General features: G+C 42.2%; 1 protein-coding gene across 1 annotated transcript in view; it reads left to right on the top strand.

Annotated features, from left to right (window-relative positions):
• The window catches only part of NPAS2 (neuronal PAS domain protein 2), a 102,111-nt gene that overhangs the window by 75,111 nt on the left and 5,971 nt on the right, over window positions 1-21,029 (top strand). The window contains exons 8-17 of the mRNA XM_057374847.1: window positions 1,083-1,201; window positions 3,510-3,592; window positions 4,504-4,610; window positions 5,750-5,897; window positions 6,467-6,548; window positions 7,235-7,376; window positions 8,176-8,282; window positions 8,450-8,542; window positions 14,309-14,455; window positions 19,859-20,227. Of these exons, the coding sequence (XP_057230830.1) occupies window positions 1,083-1,201; window positions 3,510-3,592; window positions 4,504-4,610; window positions 5,750-5,897; window positions 6,467-6,548; window positions 7,235-7,376; window positions 8,176-8,282; window positions 8,450-8,542; window positions 14,309-14,455; window positions 19,859-20,227 (1,397 nt within the window). The remainder of the gene's footprint in view (window positions 1-1,082; window positions 1,202-3,509; window positions 3,593-4,503; window positions 4,611-5,749; window positions 5,898-6,466; window positions 6,549-7,234; window positions 7,377-8,175; window positions 8,283-8,449; window positions 8,543-14,308; window positions 14,456-19,858; window positions 20,228-21,029) is intronic.

Genomic DNA, 21,029 nt, shown 5'->3' with positions numbered 1-21,029 from the left:
AAGTTGGATGTAGGGGCCTAATAGTAAGTAAAGATAATTTTATATGAGTATTAATCCCTATTAGCATTAAATTAGTTCAGATTGGTGAACTCTGGCTGCTAGATAAGACCTTCTCTGCTCCCATGGGAGAAAGTTGGCTGGGCAGGGCAAGAATCCAGCCCAGTTCCTGCTGCAGCTTGGCACACAGTTTTCTTTCATAGCTGTGGGAGTGGGATTACCATCTCTAAACAGCTTGAACTTGGAGGAATAATTTGCATTATGTCATTCTAACATGGGACTGTGGACTAGTTTACAGCAAAGCATTCTTTTGGCAATGCATCTCTGGCAGGAGGTGCTGGTGGGCTCTCAAWGCAGCAGGAGCCATGCAGTCATCAAAGACACAGGTGAAAAACCACACAAAATGTGTAGCCACATCACATCCAGTTTCTCCTTCTGCCCAGTGTTTGAGAAGACAGCAGACTCACCAAATGTGCACATCTCTGGAAGCCAGTGCCATACCTGGGGTTCMTTTTCCTCTTCTTTAAAAGAAGGATGACTTGAGCATACTGGGGACAGTTTTTTCATTGCAAAAGGGGAAGGCATTTTTCAGCAGCCAAGAATCACAAGCATCCTCTTGCTAGCTCGATGAAGCCTCGCTGGCTGTGGGCCTCGGTGTGTTGCCACTGATGACTTGACGAACTCTCTTCAGTTRCCTCCTTTGCCAACACTTTTTTTCACTGCATCATGGAAGTTATGGTGCTAGGCATGCTGCAGCATATATTTTTTTTTCCCTGTGAGTGGTGAAAAAGAGCAATTGGATGTGTGGGGTTTCTTTCCAGAAAACTGGTTTATGCTCTGTAATAAGGTTCGGCCTTATTTTTATCAGGATTAACCTGTAAAATTCATACTTGAAGTTAAGCTCTGATGCCTTTCTGCCTAACATGACTGACTTGGATTTAAATATATGCATATCAGCTTTAAAAGCTTTTAGAGAACTTCTCTTAATAAAAATAGTATTAGGACACTCCGAGTGTGCAAAATATTTAGGGACAGCAAATCTGATATGAGGCATGACTCCAGGTCCCATTATTTTCCCTACCTAGTGCCTAACTCCACTTGCAATGGCTTTGATGAGGCTGTCCCAAGGGCTTACAGAACATCCCCAGGAAAGCAGATCTGCTTTGTTGCGACTGTTCGCTTGGCAACGCCTCAGTTTTTAAAGGTAAGTGCGCACCCTGGGTCCCACGTGCTTCAGAACTTCTCAAAACACTTTCAGACCAGGTGACACAGAAGGTTCTTAGTTTTGCTAATTGAATGTATTACAGATATCACATTTCATGCATAAAAATCCGGTGAAGAGGATTATCAGTGCAGGCCAGGATCTGCAGAAGCAGTGTCACTTCTGCCCCCATTGCACARGAAATGGAAACCCTTCTTGCATTAGGAAAGGCAAAGTAATTTTGAAATTTGGTTTGTCATTGCTGCTTTCTGTTCCTGTGGTGGGGCAATGTAGTAAGGTCTCAAAGATCTTTTCCAGCCTCRTCAATTCTGTCATTCTGTGATTTTGTGATACAGATGGGCACCAACACTTCCGTTTGTGCTTCTCAGCATCTTTGGAGCACTACTGCTAGTTTCTCTTCTCCCAAATCCTGGAAGTAAGATAGCTGCTTGTGGTTGTAAGGCTAGACAAACCAAGCTTGTGCCTAACACCGCTGTTCCTTAATTAACAAATGTGAACTATGGCATCAGGTGTCCTGTCCCCAGAGTTTAAGAGGTTTTTTAATGTAACTGAGATGTAGCCAGTATGAAATCCCTGCTCCCTTTGCCTGGTTCCATTACTTTTCTGGAACTTGCAGAGCATTCTAGACTGATTCCTGGCCCTACAGGCAGGTAGAGCCCCTTGTGGATAAGTGGGTACACTTCCAATGAACCTTAACCACAATTATCATATTAGTAGGAGGGCTGGAGTTAAGGTTCTCTGAGAACACTWAAAGCAAATTCACTTGTCCTTGGGTAACTAGCATCTGAAAATAATCAGGGAATTAAAATGGGCTGTCCATGGCAATGAGCTGCCCAGTACTAGGGAGGAAGGAGCTGCTGAACAGTCCAGAGAAGGTTTTAACTGCCAGAGTCCCAAACACCCATCTCTTTCGTTCACATGGGTGACTCACCCAACCCCCACTCCTGACTTCCTACTGTAAAATGAAGGTAAAAATGTTTATCTGACTGGCTAAGGAAGGCAGAATTAATAATTTGGTTGCACACAGCAGTGTTTGYACCTTGAATTTCAGTGTATGTTCTTAGCATCAGTGTGGATTTTGGTCTAAACTGGAGAGAGGGAGAGAGAGGAATTTAAGGCATTATGAAGCCTTTTTCCTCTGCACAGCTTGAGACTTCAAACAAATTTGTCAGCATTGGTATGTCTTGAAGAAGTGCTTGATGGCAGCACAGTTTTCTKGTCCCAACAGGGTTTAAAGCATCAGTGGTCTGTTCTTTGCCCAAGGGACAGCAGAGAGAGAAGCAGCAATGGAAATGATGGGATGGTGTCCCTGAGCCCACAGCACAGGGGGATGTGGCATCAGGGAGCAGGGGAATAGCAGCACTGGGGGCCAGTGGGCAGGCTGTCCTTCCCAATGATGATGGAGACCCTCCTGCAGGATGCTGGCAACTCCCAGGCCAGGAGTCTCCAGGCTGACTGTAGTCAGCTCGTGGAGCTGCAGTTGCCCCTGCAGAGTATCCAATGGGAGAGGAAAGCTTGGAGTGGGCAGCGAGGTGGCCTTGGGGCATGCAGCCGGCCCCAGCTCATGCTGCCATCCTTCCCTCTACTTCCCACCTCCACCCAGTGAGTGATCACCGAGTGCCTCCTGATCCTCATCTCTCYAGGGCAAGGATGTCCCTCTTCACAGACAGCCCTGTGCCCTCACTCCCATAACTCACTCATTAATTATCATTCTCKTGAGCACTGAGGGCTGCTGTGCCTCTTAAGGGCCAGCTTGTTTGCTGTGGCAGTGAAGTGCAAGGCAAAACTGACCCCTTTTACCCACCTGACATGTTCCATGCAGGCAGAACATTCCTCTGCAGCAACGGAGGGAGAAGGAGAGTGTCCCCTTTCTCAGAGAGCTTGGAGGACCCACATCCAAAAGGACAAGGCAAGGGTGGTGGGTATCTTTAGCAACACAGAGGGAGTGAAGCAAGACATGGCAAGCCCTGGTGGGATCAGGCACAGGCTGGTTGCTGGGAAAGCCCACGGCCATCACACCCCAGGCACTGCTTCAAAGCCAAAAAAGTTTTGGCACCCTGAGGCACAGTCTTAGCTCTTAAGTACATGTGCATTACAAGTTCTTCTCCCCAACTTCTGCAGAAAGGTTGGCATTGATAAATACAATAGTTTGGTCTCAGGAATTGCCAGAAAATGAGTGAGTCCTTTGTTTTTTCCTCTTATGCRCTATGTATTTATAGCTAACAAAAGCTAGGTGAAGCAGAGGGGTGAAGYTCCAACTCTCAGTAAGTCAGTTTTCTCCATTGGACAGGAGATGTGCATCGTAGAAGAACCTCTAGAGGAATTCACATCAAGACACAGTCTGGAGTGGAAATTTTTATTTCTGGATCACAGGTTGGTGACAAGAARAGTGCTCCTGGTTGTGTTTGGTGCTTTTCTACTACCATTCCACAAGTACGATTCTTTCAAGTAGTTTTCCATTTCACATCTAAATCTTATGAACAGGAGGACTGCCACYGAAATTCCTCCAAAAGCTGATATTTACTATTTTACATTTACTTTTGGTTTTATTTTTAMTGGGCTTTTTCAACAAAAGGATTCTGTTTCTTTAGCCGAATTTGTGATTAGTGTGTTCTTGCTTCCTTTAAAATTATCARCAGACCAAAGTCTGTCACATGGCAAAATGATCTAATTATTATACAGCTGCAGAAATCCTTCTTTCCAAATCCAGTCACTGATTGCRTGTGTGCAATTCCCACTGAGTTAAGGAGGGAAAGTCTATGCTGGCCTGAGGCATCTGTGCTGGCAAAGGTACAAAGCAAGTGCCTCAGCATGCCACAGATGAGCTCTCCAGGCACCAGAGGAAAGCAGCACAGATGATTTCTCCTCCTATCCCCCTTGTCCCAGCAGATGTTGGCTTCCAAACACATCCCCACACATYTTCCCCTGTGCAAGGGCTGCAGGAGCCATCGCAGAGCCCCTGACCAAGGAGCAGCCAGGAAACAGCTCCCTCACAGCAGGTTCCTGTCTTTGGGTCCCTGAGAAGATGAAATGCTTTCCACAATCACATCTTCCCTGAAGAAASGGTGTTGTCATAGTCTTGTCCTGGTGGGATGGTGCCTGCCGGTATTGCTGTGCCCAGCTGGGTATCCCAGGCACAACGTGGGGGAACGTCAGGATCCAACAAACAGTGTTGAACAACTATAGCTGATAAGTGAAAGCACACTTGGGCTGTTTGCATTTTGCATCAACGTGCAGAACTGCTTGTTCTGTTTTTCACGGATTCCTGTTGTGCCCAACCACAGAGCACCGCCGATTATYGGATATTTGCCTTTTGAAGTGCTGGGTACTTCTGGCTACGACTATTACCACATAGATGACCTGGAGCTGCTAGCAAGGTGCCATGAACACTGTAAGTATCACGTGGCCCAAGTTCCTGGGAAGGCACTGGGACACCTTTATTCAGGGAAGTGTCCTTTGGAAGGGGAGGTTTAACTCTTGCYTCAGCTTGTCTATCTCAGCAGAGCTGTAGCAGACAGCAGGCACTGCAGCTAATTGGCCTCTTACCAAGCTCTGAAAAATACAATTTTATCTTCTGTATCCCCAAAAGTAGTGAGRCTTTATCCTTTCAGTGAGGCTCACTGAATGGATAAAATATGCCATATTTGACCCCTGTTCTATTAGTAAAGAATATGCAGAAAGAGTTCAAGCAATTCTTGTGGATTATTTCCCCTAATGTTGTTCACTGTGTATTCGGGATTRGCTGTGATTATTTAAATATGGCCCATTAGGATTTAATTGAAAAACTCTTTCACTAAGTAAAGAAAATAAGGCAATGCTTTTCAAATATTTGCTTACAGAACTGGCTGTAACCTCTGCCTATCCTGAAAGTATCCTGTCAACATTAGTTTTTGTATGTTGACATTGAAATATAGAAAGGCTAAATACGTGGATGTTTGGGAACCCCTTGAAATCACCAGGGGAAAAAAGCAGAGATTAATTTCACTGGTGAATCGTCAAAACCTTCAGTACACCCTGGTTTAGTGTAGTTTGAATTCTTGTCAGTTTGGGAATTTTCTTTCAAATTATTTTTGTCTTTGCAGTGTTATCTTCTATGCTTACCTTATTCTAAATCCATCTACACGCAATACTCATCTTTTCAAGCATTTTTCTCCTGTACTTTTCTGCTCTAGATGATGATCACTGTTAAAAAATAATCCCAGATGTCTAATTAAGCGGTATGTGATCAGCACATAAAGCAGGGAAAGACCTGTGTTTAAATTGTAGCAGACACTAATTCATTAGAGTCCGAACTTAAGGTTAATTGTAGTATGTAGGAATGTACCATTCACAGTGTCAGAGGAAGATACCTACTAATCTTTATGATTTTTGCTCTTTCAGAAGGCTGAGAGGAGCACTTACTCAAAATCGGTGCTTTCACTCTTGTCTCCCTCTGACAGATATTTTTGTCACTTTTTTATTCACATTTCATGTCATTTTCACRTTGATCCCGTAATTGTGGTACAAGCTGTGTGTGTTTTCTGTTGGCAGTGATGCAGTTTGGCAAGGGAAAGTCGTGCTGCTATCGGTTTCTGACCAAAGGACAGCAGTGGATCTGGCTCCAGACCCACTACTACATCACCTACCACCAGTGGAACTCCAAGCCAGAGTTCATTGTGTGCACACACATGGTGGTAAGGTATGGAAAATCACATCAGCCAGCTGGTACATAAAGGACAGTAAGATAAGAGCATCCTCRTGTCTTTTAAAAATATGACATCATTTACATAACAAAAAATTAAGCCTAAATTTTCTGAAGAAAATACGGTAATTATAGAAAAAACTATCAGACTGAACCTTAGTTTATGTTAAGCTTAATGACAGATGAACTATGGCRTTTTCTGTTTTATGCAAAATTAGARAATAGACAGATCCCTTAAATATTCGCTTCCTCTAATCCTTATGTTATTTTTAAAGCAATGTGTAGAAGCTTTCCAGTGGAGTCATAAAGTGGTTGTAAGATGTGAACTTGACCTTTACATATATTACTTTAATATGCATCTTGACTTTAAGAAGATAGGAATAGACTAAAACCTGAAAATTGAAACACCCTCAAATGTTATTCAGCAGCATTTGACTTAAATGRTTTTTCAGCTGTTCATTCAACCTGTAAAATAGTACAGTAATTTGTTCCTCCACTCTCTTAAAGCACACTCTGAGAAATATAGCAGTTCCATGTTGATACACAGAGTTATGTTTTCCATTCAGTTATGCAGATGTTCGGGTGGAGAGGAGACAGGAGATGGGCTTGGAAGAAGTGTCYTCAGAGGTTGTGTCCTCAGCACTAAAGGTACAATGAGAAAACCTTTTTTTTATGAGTTTATGTAGTAGTCACAACTTGTTCCTGCATTAATGTCACTGAAGACTCCAGTATTGCCTTTCTTCAATGATGGTGGATTCTCTCAACTTAAGAATTCATTGCTCACTTGAATAATTTTGACATAAATTAGGTGAGTTTATGAAAGGATAAACCTGGAGATCAGTAACAGTCACAAAATAAGTGGAACATGGKCTGGGACAGTGTGAGATATCTCAACTTTTCCTTGGCAAGGTACTACAGTTTAAAGATTTATTTGGACAAGTTCTGGCAATCAGCCCTCTTGGCTACATCTCAGTGATCTCTTGAGGAAAGGCAGCAAAGTTCCTCCTCAGTGCWTGTCTGAGTGTCTCACAGAGGTTGCAGTTGTCACATACAACAAAACAGAAAGATTCAGAAGAATATCTAAAGGCACAAAATGACTATGGCCTTGCTCTTTATTTCTAACTCAGTGATAGTGTTTGTAAAATGCATTAGTTTGATGCTGTTTGGAAGGGGCATTGRTGCTGTGTCTAGGTGTTCTCTTGGCCTACCTGAGATTAGTTCTGCTCAAGTCATTTTAGGTCTGCCAAAGAACTGGTTTGCAACCATTACTTAATTTCAAAATGCTTTACCTTTGATAGATGCAACAGTTATTCCTCTTTTCTGGTTTGTTTTAGGACAGTGGCACCAGCTTGGATCCTGAACAGCACTTTAATGCACTTGATATTGGTGCCTCAATCCTCAGCGCTAGTCGAACACCCTCAGTGTCATCCAGGAGCTCACCAAAATCTTCCCACACACCCAAGTCAGATCCAGCATGTGAGTTGCATTCCTGGGTTACTGCTTTATTTTTAATTTAGCAAACTTACAGAATATGTGTTTATATACCACAGCTGCTAATTTAACAGTAAATTATGAGGTATCAATGATAAACCCTGACAATGAAGTGCAAAATCTGAAATGGTAAAGTTTGGGCGGGAAGGTTCTAGTACAACCACCTAAATGCTGGGAAGTGAGCAGTGGAATTAGATGTGAAATGTGCTGCTTCATTCTGTTGAAATGTGATGTGAAATGTGCTGCTTCATTCTGTTGAAATGTGATGTGAAATGTGCTGTTTCAATTTTCTGTAACAAAAATGAGGACTTTTTGTCTTTAAATTTGAGGGCACCAGTATGAACAATATGAGACTGCTCTAGGCTTACATGAGTAATAAAAGCCTGTGGGTGACTCTCTTCTGGTCAAGATTTAGGATGTTCCAGTGTTGATTTGGGTATACTCTTTCTGCTTCCTGGGCTGGAAAAAAGAGCCAATGAGCAAACCTAAATTTACAGTTACTCAGCCCATATAAAGGGAGTTCCAGCTGTTTTAGAACAGTTCYTGGGCTCTTTTGCACTGCTCATTGGAGCACAGAATTATAATCTGTCTCATTTACTTTTATCTTTGCCCAAAYCCTCCTTATCAGTTTAATTTTATGACCATTGAAGTAAACAGGAACAGCCTTGACTCCCACTGGAATTTAGCCAGGCCGTTACGATTTCTACCCAGGTCTTGTCATATTACCCACTTCAAACAGGATTGATTTCCAGCATGTAAGATCTCACTGATACTTTCCTTGCAGCTACACCAACAAAGCTGATTACAGAGTCTACCACTCCCTTGCCAAGAACACCAAGCACACAGCAGGATTTATCGGTGCATAGACTCAGCCAACCTACAGCTCTTCAGGTAACTTCACAAGGAACCATGGAATAGGCAGAGGGTGTGACAGCATGTGCCACATACACAGCTTAGCAATTAAAAATGACTTACACAGAAGCCACGGCATTGGAAGAAACCTAAAATTTAAAGGAGCCAAACTTACAAAGTTTTGGTATGTTTTGTTTTTAACCTAGGTTTCTTTGCCTTCTCAGCCTCCATGTGAGCTTCTCCCACAGCAGTTGCTGCCTCAAGCAACTCTGCAAAATCAGCCTGCACCTCTGGCACAGGTTAGTTGGGGATTTGGAAGTGGAATAGGTCACTTGCTTATCTCCTGATATTTTCTCAWTTTGGGGCTTTTAGGTTACCTGTCTAGTAACTAAAATCCCCAAATTCAAACTCTCAAACACTCTAAAATATTGTGGGACAGTAATCTGAATTGTACACTTGTGTGTTTACACATGTATCTGCATGCAGGTGTTCAGAAGCCCAGGTGCATGTAGGTTCAGGTGTGCACACACAACTATTTCACAGGAGGACAAAACAYGATGGAAAAAGACTTTTCAGCTTTGCTTTTACAGAACCAGGTCCCATCAAGATCAAATTCACAATGAGAATTAAAACCAAAAACTAACAAAGACACCCAGGCCTGCTAAAAACACCTGTTTGGCTGTGCTGATGCAGAACTAAACAGCAGTAAAGGACATAGAAATTCAACAATGTCCACTTTGTGAGTGTGCCAGTGATGCTGAGGATGCTGCTGGTGATAAATTTCAAATTCCTTCAATCTGTTAACCCAAATCTCAAAAATGGGTGATGGCTCAAAAAATCACCTTAGGGTTATGTTTGCAGTGGATTTTGAAGAAGCAAATTTGAGTAYCATGTTCCCAGCACATTGTTTTTCTCCTGTGGTCCCACTGTGCTGATATACCCCGTCATCCTCTGATTTTAGGAATGCCAGAGTATTCCTGACCTATACTGCTTCTACCATTTATGCCCTGTACTCACTGAGAAGATTCCAGAGTTTCTTCCTGTAGCATATAAAACATATAAAGTCCTGATGATCCTGGCTTTAAAATAACAAATTCTCATTTATCTTCCATGTTTAACATTCTTTTCATGACTTCACACTAGCACACAGTGAAGAAATAGCATATCAATTATCTGCTCTGAGCATTCATTTTCTTTTACAGATGCTTCTCTCCGTTATTCATTAATGCACTTTCAAACATCAATTAGTTTATGTATTATGAGCTTGCATGTGTTTTGTTTGACTTTTTTTCTACCTCCCTTTCTTCTCCATCAAAGCTCTTTGTGAAGAGAAGCTTTCCAGTTGTTTGTGAAGAGCCTCGCTGCCTCATCCATTCCCAGTAAAAGGGTCTTTGGCACACCAGCTCCATTTTTTTTCTGAAAAATTGGAGCCTTGTCCAGTCACTGGTTAAGCYTCTTTGGTCTACTTAAATCTTGGTGAAAGGAAGAGGGCTGATTCGAGTCTGTCTACACCGGCAGCCCTCCGGTAGCAGTCACAGCAGTGCTCCTGGCAAAGCTCAAGATGAAGCTTGACGTGGAGCAGGGCAATAACACCAGGACATTGCAGCTCAGGCTGCTGCTGTTCACACTCCATAGCAATGCTCCTGCAACGAGTACCAAATCTCCACACACTTGGGCGATTTTCATAAACTATTRCAAATATTGTGATACTACTCTGTACTTCCCACTTTAAAATAATTAACATGTTAGCCTGCAGCAAGGTAATTATTTAAAAGACAAAGGTGCCTGCAGTACTAGGTGAGTGAGGGACGAAACCCAGCTACACATGCATCCCCCCAGGAACATTTCCTTAGTTTCCTAGCTGACCATTTCTCAGCAGTTTAGTGGCAGGACACAAGCTCAGTGCTTGTAGAAATGGTGCAGCCAGGAGCCCTGCTGCCAGCCCACGAGGAGGAGCTGCACAGGTTTCTCCCTGGTGCTTTTCTGCCRCTTACCCTTAGCTAAAGGTGACTGATGGCAGAAGCTGGAAGGCCCCAGGTGTCCTTGTGGCTAACATTTGGCTGCAGGGTGGCAGCAGCAGGGAAAAACTTCGTAAGTGGCTACAACTGCATCTGCAGCGAACAGCTAGCTGCTGCCTCAGGCACCATCTGCTTGAACTTTGAGTAGTTTTGTTTCCAGCGAAGGCTGTGATGGTTTTGTCTCTACTGAAATGTGGTTTTAGCTTCTGCCTTGCTTGCGTGAATGAACAGACAGCRCAGTGTCATCCTGGATGCCACCTGAATGTAAATGGTTTACTTTAAACCAAGTGCTCCCTATTAGAATATTTGTTTGTTTGCCATCCTCATTGTCATAAATTAAAATCCCCTGCAACAGAGCGGATGTTGATGACTGAATAATAATTGGCACTAATAATCTGTTTGGGATTGAGCAGGTGTTATTCAGATGACAGAAAGAACGAACAAGTTGTTCTGTGAGCTGCAAAACTAATGAAACTCAGTTTCCCAGGGGCTGTGCCTTGCAGGGCTGGTGCATGGAGCCAGCCTTTCCCASAGGAGGAAGGGATGAGTGGGTCTTYCTCTCCTTTGCTCAGCTAAAGCTTTCATGAAGTTACACCAATCTGGTGTTTTTGACACTCTCACAACTCTGTTGCATGTCTCCAGCAAGAAACATGGCTCATCTCCTGGGCCAGAAGGATAGAAAGAAAGTTGGAAGGTACGCAGAAAATAAAGTTTTAAAGGAAACTGAGCTAAAAAACAAATAGGGTCTCTTCTTTATGCAGATACCTATTGTCATGAAACTTGTAGGAACAGAATGTCTTGAGGCATCCATTTTTTTGTTCATCACATTTGAAATTAGGAGCCATCCTGACAGACACAGGGGTCATAGTTCCCCTCCCCTAGCTGCAGTCCCCCAGCACCTACAGGGAGTAACCCTGGCATCCTGGGGTAGTAACCCTGGCATCCCTGGGCTGTACAGCCTCTTGGGACCACCCGCAGCATCAGTGCATCAAGCCCATCCCTACAAGAACATCTACTGACATGATCCCAAATGCATCACTTTATTTTATTTMTTTTAAGAAACCAGACTAAAATTACTGCTGTGGGTTTTGTGTGTTTGTTTGGGATGCCTTTTTTTGCCTGCAGTGACAAACCTTTATTAAACTGGTGTGATTGTAGATATCTCACAAGTTCAGTGTCCTATGTTTGTATTCAGGAAGATGRCACTTTTCTGTATATCACATGCACTTTTCTAAGGATTCTGTGGACATGTGTAAATAACTCAGCAGAAGAGCAACTTCATCTGATGCCARTGGCAGAGTTGAAGCTGGGCAATGTTTTCTGTGGACCGTTTTGAGTTAAACTCTTTTAATTTATTATACAATTAGAGACTTCTCCCTTAATTAGTAGAGCAGTTAATGATCTTGAGATAAATACTCTCTGGTGCAGGTCAATTGCTGTTAGTGTCTCATTGTACAAAAACAATAGAAGCTCTGTAAGCACAGGGGTCATGGCTAGAGTTATCAACAATTTGGGGGATAGAGTGGGAAAGGGAAAAAAGCAAAAGAGAAAGTTCCTTGTCTTCATTCATAACAGCTTTCATTCCAGTATACCAGCTAATTGTTGATGTTAAGTGTATTGATACAAAGAGCATGCGAAAAGAAAACAAAAAGACATTACAAGATGAATATGCTAAATACAAGAACCTGCACCCCAAAAAAAAGAGTAATAATTTAAAATCAACAGCAATATATTCTTGTGTGTAACTTTATAAAGCAAATTCAAATTTACCACTAAGGCCTGGAAATGGATTCTCTTTCTTTTTGAAATATAAAATGATTGTGAAATTACCCGTTATAAAATTCCTTACATTTATCAATTAAAATAATTTTTTTTCTCAAAGTGTCTTCAAGGAATTTGCACTTTAATCAAAAGTCTGCCACCACCAAGCTGGGCAGTTAAAATGAAACTTCTTCCTAACACCGTTTTTAATTCCTTTGTAATAAGGATCCATAAAAYTTAAGAGCAGTCCTCACTAAAAGAAATAATTAGATAATGAGACATTAGATAATGAGACTTGTCTTTTTTAAAAAACCCTTCTGTACAGACCCAGGTTAAAGCAGGAATTAGCTGCATCTCATCTGTGAGCCRTTGCTCATAGCATTATTCCACTCCTAAAATCAGGGTACCTGGGACTCTTCAGAACCAAAAGGCTACAACAAGCAGCACTGGATTCCCCTTTGTTCTTATTCCTAAATGTCTGAGGTTTCTGCTTTACCGTTCTTCAGATTAATTCTTTATACCTGGACAAGAAAGAAAGAGAYCCTGCTCTGGCTTCTCCTCTTTAACACCAATTTGAAGTATCACAGACTTCCCTTTGGGATGTTTGACACCATTTTCCTGCTCTAGGAGAGGAGTGGGTTGCAGATGATGGCACTGCTGTTTGCAGGCACAAGCACAATGAGTTACAACACGGACTGAGGGCTCACGTCACCTCCTTGGGTAGACAGCGCAAGCTGCAAGTGCTCACAGATGCCTCTGGCAGCAAAGTGGGCTCTGAGGGTCTCTGCCACCAACAACTGCAGGTGCCACCTCAGCACCTTCTTCCCCTAAGCAGGCTTGGCCGTCACACACAGTTCCACCTGGCCACCACTCAGTGCAGTGACCTCCCAGCTTGTGYGGGAAAGCCACCCTCCTCCACCTGGTAATGGAAATAAACCCTCTGAAATTCTCATTCTTTCTCTGCCAAAGGCCATGTACTTGGAGATGTCAGCTTTGCTAGAGGGAATGTGAAGGTACTTTCACATACTTAACTGGYTTAAGGTGAACTAGTTAGCTGATACAAATCTGTTCTGTCACATTTAGAGTTCTCTAAGTAGCCAAAAATTTCATCTACGTAAGTGCATAGTGCTGCTAGCACCAGAGCACTCCTTAATTCCTGTCTCATTCTCGYTGCCTTTTTTTTTTCTCTATTAAAAAGCCAGAAGCAATGTAAGCCAGTGCACCATGAAGCAGGAAGGTTCCATGAGCACTCATCAGCTCACCCAGTAGCACAGAGCCACTCGAACAACTACAGGGACACGGCAGCATTTTSAAGTTGCAGCAAATTTTTTTTTTGCTTGTACACTCACAGCACAACACGTCTTCATAMAGATCTCAAATACCTTGATTACATAAAAACGTAAAAGATTTTTTTGAAGGTTTTTGTTCTTTTTTTCAAAGACTGATATTTGCTTTTGGAATATGAGCTTATGCAAAGCAATTATTCCAAAGCCTATTAAGGTAATAATTAACGATGGTGAACTTTGAATCGTACCTGAMAAAAACAAATACTACGATTTTATTGCTGTTAGTCCTCTCTGCAATTCTTGAATGATTTCACTTTTTGCCAGTATTGCTGCTATTGGAGGTTGCACCTGCTTCTTGACCTTGATTAATGATCTCCATCTTTTTACTATTATTTAGAACAGCCTTTCTTCCATTGAGCTGTTTAATTCATTTCACATCACATATATAAAAATAACTTAATGAGTATTTCTTGTAGCTTAAGTACTACTCAGCTGAACAAAGCTGGAAAATGTTTATTGTGGTCTGTTGTGTGATGCCATAGTAAGTCATCAGCAGAATAAAGCRTTGAAGAACTGCTATTTCTGTGCTGAAAAAGGAAAGCATTAGTAAAACACATCTGGACTATACTGTTATGCCACACTAAGGGCTCCAAACTACAAGCTAATGAAAACAATGGACTCATTTGCCATCCAGTTAAGACACTCTTGATACTTTAAACTAGCATACTCTCATGAACAGTCCTCACAACAGAACATGGTCAGTTGTAAGCAGATCATTCTTACTGAGGCAAGTTTATACATATATATATGTGCGTAACACTGAAAATGGACAAGATTTGTCCCTGCCTAGATTTTAGTATATTACAAAGACATTTTTATTCTTTTGCTGCGCTGTTCTTTAAAATCAAGAAACCACTAACTCCTTGCCGAACAATGTTCTACTGAGGCCTGTTTGTATTATAATAACTGATTTCCCCCCTCTCTTTTTTTATCCCCCCAGTTCTCGGCACAGTTCAGCATGTTCCAGACCATCAAGGACCAGCTAGAGCAGCGGACACGGATCCTGCAGGCCAACATCCGGTGGCAGCAGGAGGAGCTCCAGAAGATACAGGAGCAGCTCTGCCTGGTCCAAGACTCCAGTGTACAGGTGTGTTACTCTGGAAGGCAGAGTCAAGCATCCTCTCTCATGTGGCTGCTGATAGGCTTGGCAATTTAGAATTGCTCCAGAGYCCAGGATATCTGGACAAGTAGAAACCAGCTCATCTGAATGAGTATGTTGCCCTCTAAAAGCCTCTTCAGTAATCTATGTCAAGATTTAAGAGCTCTCTGGGAGAAGGAAGGAATGCCTTAGCCTTGGGAGGAGGACAGTGRTTTGGATCATTTACCATAGCACTTTATTTATCTACCAAGTCTTCAGTCTTAGCAGCTATGGTAGAAAAAAATGTTCAAGTTCAGWCTTGTCACATTAAAACCCCCGAATTTCTGCTGATATTCATTTGTTCACACCTGAGAGGTATCTGGCACACAGAGGTGGAATTCTCTTAATACAGTATATGCTTTGTACCCCGTATGTCTACCAAACCTCAGAAATAATAGCAAGTGCAGTTGAGTAGATGCCTATAAATGCCAGGTTAAATGATCCTTGCTAGAAATGTTGCACTGGGGACTTTGTGAGTATTATACTAACAAGATTATTTTAGAAGACAAGCTCTGTCAAGGAAACAAACAGCCCAGAGTATTTTAAGCACAGGATGAAAACAYGGGACCTACTGAARTCAGTGGGAATTTTGCTTGTGACTTCCACAGAGAAATAGTTTCTCACTCATCATCAGCATCTGTGAAATGCAGTTTCACATATTAACAAATTGGATTGTATGTTTCGGCAATTAAGGGATCAGCGAAGCCAAATTAGAAACTTTGCCATCTAAGTTGCTGCATGTACACTGCTATAAGACAGCACAGCAGCTGTGGGTTCCAAACCCAGGACTCTGTTCCTGGTGCCATATTATCATACAGGGAGAGCAGGTTTAGCTTCAGTGTTTTTCTTCTRTTGGCTCTCTGCTGACTTTAAATACTGGGAAGAGAAAGTCTCTCTGCAATTAATAGGTGTTCAGTTCAGAATCATGTCATGTGTCTGAAAGCTTTTATTGTTAGTATGAATATCAAGAGACATGATGTTATCACTTCCTCTCATTTTAATTGGATGACAACCATTACTCTCTCCTCATGAAGTCTTCAATAGTCATACACACTCTGTTTTTTCATCATTCAGGCAAAAATAGAATTTCAGAGCACATTCTTATATGAAGGAAGCAGATTTTATTTTTTAGAATGCTGTTTCCTATACRCACTAGGGAGCATTTAACAGCCCATAGGCCATGAGACAGATTCTCAGATATGCTCAGAGGGAGCTCAGGCAGAGAGGAGCAGAGGCCCAGAGGGTTAAATGGTGGATTGTTCTGTACTGCCCACCCCTCACCAATTTGCAGCTCTGAGYTACACCATTTGGGTGATGCCCTCTCCCATGAAGACTACAGCAGGTGTCAGTATCTACTCTTTCTCACCTTACTGCAGATGCACAACTGAGAGGCAGAGAGAATGGAAGGCAGCTTGGAAATGCAGGGGCTGTATATTTGCCTGAAGGGGCAATGCTGGATGGAGATCATCCAGCAATGCTGGATGGAAAATACATCCTCTGTATTTTGGGTGCTTTTTGCTCTCCTCAGAACAATCAAACAAAGTGATGAGATGCAAGTAGTCACACTGAATCCTGGCCAGGGCCTCTTTTTTCTCTCACTTTCTCTAGGTAAAAAAAAGCACACGAAGAAATTGCTGTTGTAGGGATAGATTGAAACCWGGAGTTAATTTTTTCTTACTTGGCTAAGGGCAATTTGAAAGAAAGCCTCACACTTTTCCATACAGCTCTTTCGTGACTCACAAGAAGCAAGGAGTAAACTGTTCAATCAGAAATCCAACATGTGCTTTGCTGCACAGATTTCATCACTCAGGGAGCTGKATGTCTGCAGATATTGATCTGTGTCTACTATCAAAACTACAAAGCAGAGTAACAAACAGGCTACTATCAAGCACATTTGTGGTGTCTCTAATACACTGTGTAAGAAAGCTGTAAGCATGGGGGAGTGACACAGGCTGTCTGAAAAGGGGGAAGTGTTCCCTGCTTTTCCCTTATTAGCTGATTTATTAGCATATTATCCCCACTGGTTCACTCCCTTCCACACTGAAGTGTACAGGTAGCTCCATGGAGAATTAAGCTTGATTTCCATTTCCTTCACAGACCTTCAAAACTGAGTATGACAGTCCACTGAGAAATGCTTTCCCAGGCAGACAGAGCACAGTAGTCTACATTAGAAACTGTTTGCAAGGGCCTTGTGCACAGAAAGATGAAACTATCGGGAGGGTTGCAGGCCCTGAATAAAAGTGTTCAAAACCCCATTAAATCYCTGTTACTGCTTTTCCTGACAATGAAGCACAAGAGCAGCAAGAGYAACCTCAGAAGTCTGAAGGATGCTGTGTCTGCTCCAGTTTGGACGGTCTAGCTAATGATTCACAGATGCAGAGGAAGGCAGAAAGGCTGAGCCTGACCAGCTTGCAAGAACTACAATCAAGACCATCCACAGCCACCCATCATTTTCAAAGCTGGCTCTCTTCGAAATCAGTGAATCTCAGCTTCCCAGTGCTTCTCATCTTTCCATATTTTACATAAAGAAAGAGTCTTGATGCCTGTAATGATGAATCCAAAAGTTATAATCCCCTGATTATCCAGAGGATAGGTAGAGTCAAAGAAATGTTTTCCTCAGGATGTCTTGTCAGTGTGATTCAGCCATTAGCTGTAGGACCCATCTATCTTGGAATGAGGGGGCAGCAGTGTCAGAGGGTCCCTCCTCTCCCTYGCTGCTTTGCTGTGTGTGTTAACAATCTGGCCAATTAAAATATATTTGTAAGATGCTTCACTGACCTTGCAGTCCACAAAATCACCAACGAGACATGTCATTAGAAGCAATACAGTTAGGAGGCTGCTAATTTATCTACTTAGACAGGGAAAGATTTCATTTTTATTAAAAGGTTTCTCTTGTTATTTAAAGCTGCTGTATTTCAGTGTTTCAGGGGAATTCAGACAGGACTATCACAAAAGAGGCACATTATGAAAAACCACCATTAAGTTTTGTACAAATTGAGCTTCTAGGTTTAACTAGCAGGTGGAAGTTCCACACTTCAGTCGTCTGTCAGGTTAATGCTTGTTTTGAAAAGRCATCTTCAGTCTTCAGTTCTGCAGGGACACAGGCACCATTGCTTCCTGCTCGGAGCTCGTTTTTTCCAGGTCATTTATGTCCAGAGAGTGACAATGCTGCTTTGGCTATTATAATGGCAACAGAGGGTCCCCAGGTATGAAACACTTAGAGTCCTCTCAGGGTACAGACACATGAACAAYTGAAATTTGCCTGCTGGTGTAAACTTGGTTGTAATTTTATAGTGTGTTAGCTGCCAGCCATTAACTATGAAGTGGTACACTCTGGTAATTGCAAAGTAGGTTATTCTGCTTTCTTTCAAAGATAAGCTCCTTGGCCTTCATTTGGAACTGACGTAAGCACACAGGGAGGTCCCCGCTAAGAAGTTTGCTGCAAGTTCACACCCTGACATCTGCCTTGATAGATTTTATTTTGCATTGGGTGAACTGTGTCTCCAATGCCCTGCACCATGTACAGGGAGGACACTAAGCAAATCCACCTAAAGGTCTTAATTTGCAGTGATCTGTCCAGTACCAGTGGGCTCACACTCCCAATCACATTTTTGACCTGCACTACTTGGTTTACCTGTTCTGAATTTTATATCAAATTTTGTATCAGTGGTAACCAGTTTTATTGGTGGAGCTAATCAAGTGATTTCATGTACTAAACATGTCCAAAGCTTAGCTTCTATGTACAGAAAATAAACAAGAAAATTAATTTTCATGATTTTTCTCTTTGATTTATTCATAATAAGACCTATTTACTTGGCAGAAGTTGCAAGACCATCTGTCTTTCTGATATGTAATGGCTTCAAACTCAGTGAGAAGTGTTTTTTAAAGAAAACACTTGAAGCTAGTTTCAGACTTGCTGCAAGCAGCAGCCCCAACTCTGTCACTTGACCCATTTATTCCTATCAGACATCTCTGAGATGTGGTTAGCCTWCAGCACCTGAAACAAGCTGTTGCTTTTCCTTAATTGCCCCCCTCTCCCAGCTGATTAATATAAGCTTCATCTGTACCTTTTTTCCTGAGTAAAATCTTGGCACACAGGAATTCATTAAAAATTTATCGTATTTAAATAAACTATGTTTTAAAAGCTAGATAAATAAGTACAAACATGATGGATCAAGCCATGCTTTTGCAAAGAAAAGCAATACATTGTGCTGGGCCTTTGGAGAAAGGTATGGGCTTTTTCCAGGAAAAATTAGAGGGGACATGATCGTTTAGGGAATTGTTAATACAGCAATAAGCTGCAAAAAGGTGTATTAATTACTGGGTGTACCTCAGACGTACTGCTAGACATGAGACTGATGGATGCATAATGATGAGAATAATTGTGATTCTGATTTCATTTAAAACTTAAGTAGCTCCACTTAAATTAATGGAGTTCCACACATGTAGCAGTGGTGTGGAATCAGATCCAAAAATTACTTYAGCTGCGTGGGATGTTTATCTCCATACAGTCCTTGGTGGCAGGAGGCTAGGTTTGAAATACTGCAAAGAGGACTTGTAGCATTAATAATGCATARTTTTAAAAGATTACTTTTCCCTCTTCACAGCCATAATAAAAGAAATAGCCCCTAGAAAAGCAAAAATTCCCAAGTCCTATAACTTTTAAAGAAGAAAGCCTCATCTTAAATGCAAAATTTAAGAAACAGTAAGAGAGGAGCTGCTAGCTCTTTTGCACAAGTCAAATGCATGGCACACTTAGGAAGAACACCAGGTGACAGTTACCTGATGGGAAATCAGATAAATGACAGTGACTGTCTAGTTTACACATCCTCTCAATGATAAGGACAGGGCCGTTCAGCTTGGAGAGCTCTGGCCTGACTGTGACCTCATTAAAAACATTCAACGACTCAGCTGGGTGTAAAGTGTTGAATTTCCAGAGACAAATTCAAAGACAGCTCTGTCTGAAAGGCAGGTGGATTTCGTTGAAAATAGAAACAAAAGGACTGAAAAGACATGGAGTTACTCTCTTGTCGTTGGTCAGGATGCCCCAGAACATAGTGAGTGTGCTGCGAACTGCCCTTACAAGGGCTGTGCCTGCCCCATCGAGAGAGGACTTGTACCTTCAAGACACATTTCAAAGAAATGGGTGCAATTGTATCACAAGAAACCAAGAAACGCGCGATAGCAGAGCTTTTAATGTAGGAATAATAGGTGATTTTCAGCTAACAGTAAATGTATTATGAATCCAGAAATGTGATAACTATTTTAGAATATGTCTTTGGACTTCCTCTGTCACCTTCATCTTCAAGACAGCTGGGCTATGTAAATAAACCTTCCCCTCTTCTTTTCCAGATGTTCTTACAGCAGCCAACAGTATCCCTGAGCTTTAGCAATACTCAGCAGCTGGACCCACAACAGCTACAGCAGAGGTCAGGGGCCATTTCTCAGCAGCAGCTTGTCCCCAGTCCTCAACTTCAAGGGCAAATCACATCTTCACAAACAACGAACCAGCAGTCACTGAGAGATGCAAGCGTGGTATCGAGCCAGGTAATCATTTCTTTGAATAGAGAAGCGTTTAGATGGAAAGGAGACACTGAGCTGCTATTAAGCAAGCAAGTGAAATCATGTCAGTTCTGTAACTGTGCCTTTGCCTTCCCCTTCTTATCCCTCTGTATAAGGGCACCCAATATAAAGGGCTTCCCTACAGCATTTACCTTAGCTTAAAGCCTTTTTTTAAGACCTCAGCCAGAAGGGTTACTTGAGCAGCTGTTTGAGCTTGGAAACAGAGCAGGGGCATGCAAAAGCTGTGGGTGACTTACTGTTCTTCAGGTGGTCCTGAAAGAAACCTGGCTGACCATGCTGGAAACTTGCAATAGTGAGACCTCAGAACACTTCTCCCCAAATCCAGTCAGACACCACCAATGCAACAAAGCCTGTCTGCTGTGCTGGCACACAGAATACATTGAGATTCATGTGAGACCCTCAGGTTGTATATGTTAACAGGGTCCTGCACAGTGAAATAATGTACAGCCTGAGCAGTAACTGAGATCTGTGGAAGCTATTGCGTTTGGCATGGGATTTTTTGTTCATACTGCTGGTTTCTCAGCATTTCCAGTGTGTGTGCTCTTCCACCCACCTGTTGTACCTCCCTTCACACAAAACTGAGCTGTTTCTGCTTCCTGATTGTGTGGCAAGCATTAGCTGTATGATTATCTTCAGAGCTCCCAGCTAYAGCTTTTAACCTCCTACATGCCTGTCTTATAGAGACTCTATTAAAGCAAACAGTGTATCTGTATAATAAATACAAGACAAGGGGCAAGGGGCAGAAACTAATGCAAAGGAAGTTCCGCYTGAATAGGATGAAGAACTTCTTTGTCACTGTGCAAGTGACCATGCACTGGAACAGATTGTTCAGAGAGGTTGTGTAGTCCCCCTCACTGAAGATAYTCAGGAACTGTGTGGACACGATCCTGTGTAATACGCTCTGGGATGACCCTGCTTGAGCAGAGAGATTGGACCACGT

The sequence above is a fragment of the Malurus melanocephalus genome, unplaced genomic scaffold (assembly GCF_030028575.1).
Source record: "Malurus melanocephalus ecotype Western Australia unplaced genomic scaffold, MMel_1.1 scaffold_234, whole genome shotgun sequence".
NCBI classification, from domain to species: domain Eukaryota; kingdom Metazoa; phylum Chordata; class Aves; order Passeriformes; family Maluridae; genus Malurus; species Malurus melanocephalus.
This window is presented reverse-complemented; position numbering and strand designations above follow the sequence as displayed.